This window comes from Camelina sativa, chromosome 2 (genome assembly GCF_000633955.1).
Source record: "Camelina sativa cultivar DH55 chromosome 2, Cs, whole genome shotgun sequence".
Taxonomy (NCBI): Eukaryota; Viridiplantae; Streptophyta; class Magnoliopsida; order Brassicales; family Brassicaceae; genus Camelina; species Camelina sativa.
The window spans coordinates 13,179,784-13,182,518 of NC_025686.1; the positions used below are offsets into that span (position 1 = coordinate 13,179,784).

Consider the following 2,735-nt stretch of genomic DNA (forward strand, 5'->3'; position numbering starts at 1 on the left):
GGGGGGCTCGACGAATTTAAATTTTATCAAGATTCTTTAAAGATCATTTCTAGATTTTTTAATTTATTTTTATAGGATCACGCTAACAAATATCGTGGTGCTTGAGAATAAGATTGAATAAGTAAACAATTATAATTATCTACATAGTATATACCACCTAAAACTTCTGCTTTTTTTTAATAAAAAAATTCACTTAATTCTATCTTGATCCCGTTATAAGAATCCCTGGAGTAGAGGGAGAAAGTAGAAAGATACTACTATATTTTTAAAAATTATTTATTGTATATCCAGTTTTAAAAATTTCCGCCTAACACCAATTATGCCCTGCAAAATCGCTAGATCCATCCTTTCTGGTTTCGATTAATGACTAATCCCCGCCTACCATCGATTATCCGATTATGTCTGTCTAATTTGATTATAATCCATCTAATCCGATTATTTTCTGCTTAATTTTGTTCATACTGATTATTTTTGGAACCAAATATAAATCAAACATATATATTTTTGTTATTTAGACATTTAAATTAAGAAATTATGTTGTTTTACAATAAGTCAATACCTAATAATTTTAAATTACGTTTTTATGTGTTTACCATAATTTGAAAGACAATACTATAGTTTTCTAATTTATTTGATATTTTTTTTTAACATAAATAGAATTATACATATATATTATATATTACAATATATTTTTATTTTATTATTAATTTAATAAAATAATCCTAAAACTAGTTTCCGATTAATCCCGTTTAATCTCCGATTTTCTTGCTAGGCGCTAGGCCCATCCCAACCACTCGACTAGCGCCTAGCAATTTCTAAAACAGTGATTCTACGTATTGCTACGTACTAAACATCTATAGTAAGTTTTTCGGACCAAAAGTTTCGAGGATATCTTTTTTTACCCCAAAAGACTTCCGTGCATAGATTATTAATATATATGTCGACATATTTTATCGCTAAAAAAATTATTAGATCAAGTCCAGTGGAATTAGGTTGCTCATGTTTTTGTAGGGCCAAATTTTAATTAAAAATTTCAAAAGCTTGCCCACTAACGAAAGAAACGTTTCTGAAATTGCTTACTGAAGCAACGTTTCTCTACTGTTTATAGGCTATAGACAATTTTCATTGGTTCAATTTTTATTGAAGCAACGTTGCTTATTGTATGATTAAAGTATTATTATTTCTTTTTTTTTTGAGAATCTCCAGCCACTTCTCGGTTGGACATAGCCCTTACGTACCAATAAGTAACGTTGACCTATTTTATGCAAACTACGCATAGTACATGTACAATATAATTTCACAAAATTTATTAGTTTATGCAAACCCCGAGAGAATGAATATTCACATAGTGACATAGCCAATATAATTTCTTAGTTTATCCAAACTATGCGTAGTAAGTACATGTACAACTCCATGCGTTCAAATTTTTGTGGTATAAAAAGACAAAACAAAAATCTAGAATAGTGTTTTACAAAAAACTGCAGGCGTATAGAGTAATTAAGATCAATTTTATTTTACAAAACAAATTAATCAATCAACAAAACAGAGTAAATAAATCCTAGAAAAAAAAGCTTATAACCGAATCATAAACACCGCGACATAAAACGTTATAAAAGACAAAACCGTGATAAACCCATTTCGTCTGCCACCACTAGCCATGGGAAGCACATCAGGAAGCAAACATTCCTCGCCGTTAAATATCACTTTCGCCGGAAACCCATCACGTTCCGCCACATTAATCCCCGGGGTGAGTTTCTTGCTGAACTGTATAACCGATTGCTGTTTACCCGGAATCCTAATATTCTTCTTCTTTGGATCTTTTTCATCAGCTTCGGCCACAAGATAATCCAGACCCGGCAGACCTTCCATGAAAATGGTGTTGTTGACACCTCCGTCCACGCTTAAGCGACTCGCGTTGAAAGAGTAGGCTTTCTCAAACCCTAGAAGCGCCGGTTTTTTCATCTGAACCGCGAGGAACCAGTTGGGGAAATCGATTTCTCCCCAGTTAAAAATCGTGATCCTCACTGTCCAACCACCTCTATAATCCGAGGCCATGTGCCAGTTAATCGATACGCCGCAATTGTCCCCACACGGCATCGGGTTAGGGACGGTTTTGTGCTTGAGTGCGTTCCAAGCAAGGGTTAGATCTGTTCTGTTTTCGAAAGGTAAGAGAAGAGCGTCTGGAGGGATGAGAAGAGACGGAGATTCGGCGTTGCAGGTGCGTCGAGTTTCGGAAACACAACCACAAGCGCAAGTGTTACAAGGGATGATCGAGTCGTTGAAGAAAGCAGAGTAGGAGACGCAACATTTTGGTATCTCGGTTTTGGCTTGCGTGATGTTGCATACGATCTGCCAACTAGCGAAAGATGATTTATTGGTGGGCATACCGCTCGGATCCGGATAAAAAGTCGGGCTTACCCGAACGGGTGGCCCGCACGCGTAATCCGGGTTTAACGTCCCTTTGATCCTCCAGTTCTGCGGTGGGAAAAGCGCGGATCGGTTGAAATCGGGAGGCATTTTGGAAACTTGCATCGTGAAGACGGATACTGATTTGGAAGGGTCCATGGTAGGTGGCAAGATCGTACCGTTTCTGCAGCAAAAAGGGATCTTGCCTAAAATAGGGTCGTCTTTTTTGGTCGGAGGCAAGTCTATGATGACCGGTCGTCTCTCACAGGTGAGAACGTCAGCGAAATCGAGACCAGTGTAGATTAGGGACTGAGGACCGAAGATGCATT

The 2,735-nt window shown here is 37.1% G+C and overlaps 1 protein-coding gene across 1 annotated transcript in view; it reads right to left on the bottom strand.

Annotated features, from left to right (window-relative positions):
* The window catches only part of LOC104723687 (COBRA-like protein 9), a 4,391-nt gene continuing 3,002 nt past the window's right edge, over positions 1,347-2,735 (bottom strand). The window contains exon 3 of the mRNA XM_010442086.2: positions 1,347-2,612. Coding sequence (XP_010440388.1) covers positions 1,573-2,612 — 1,040 coding nt within the window. The 3' untranslated portion in view covers positions 1,347-1,572. The remainder of the gene's footprint in view (positions 2,613-2,735) is intronic.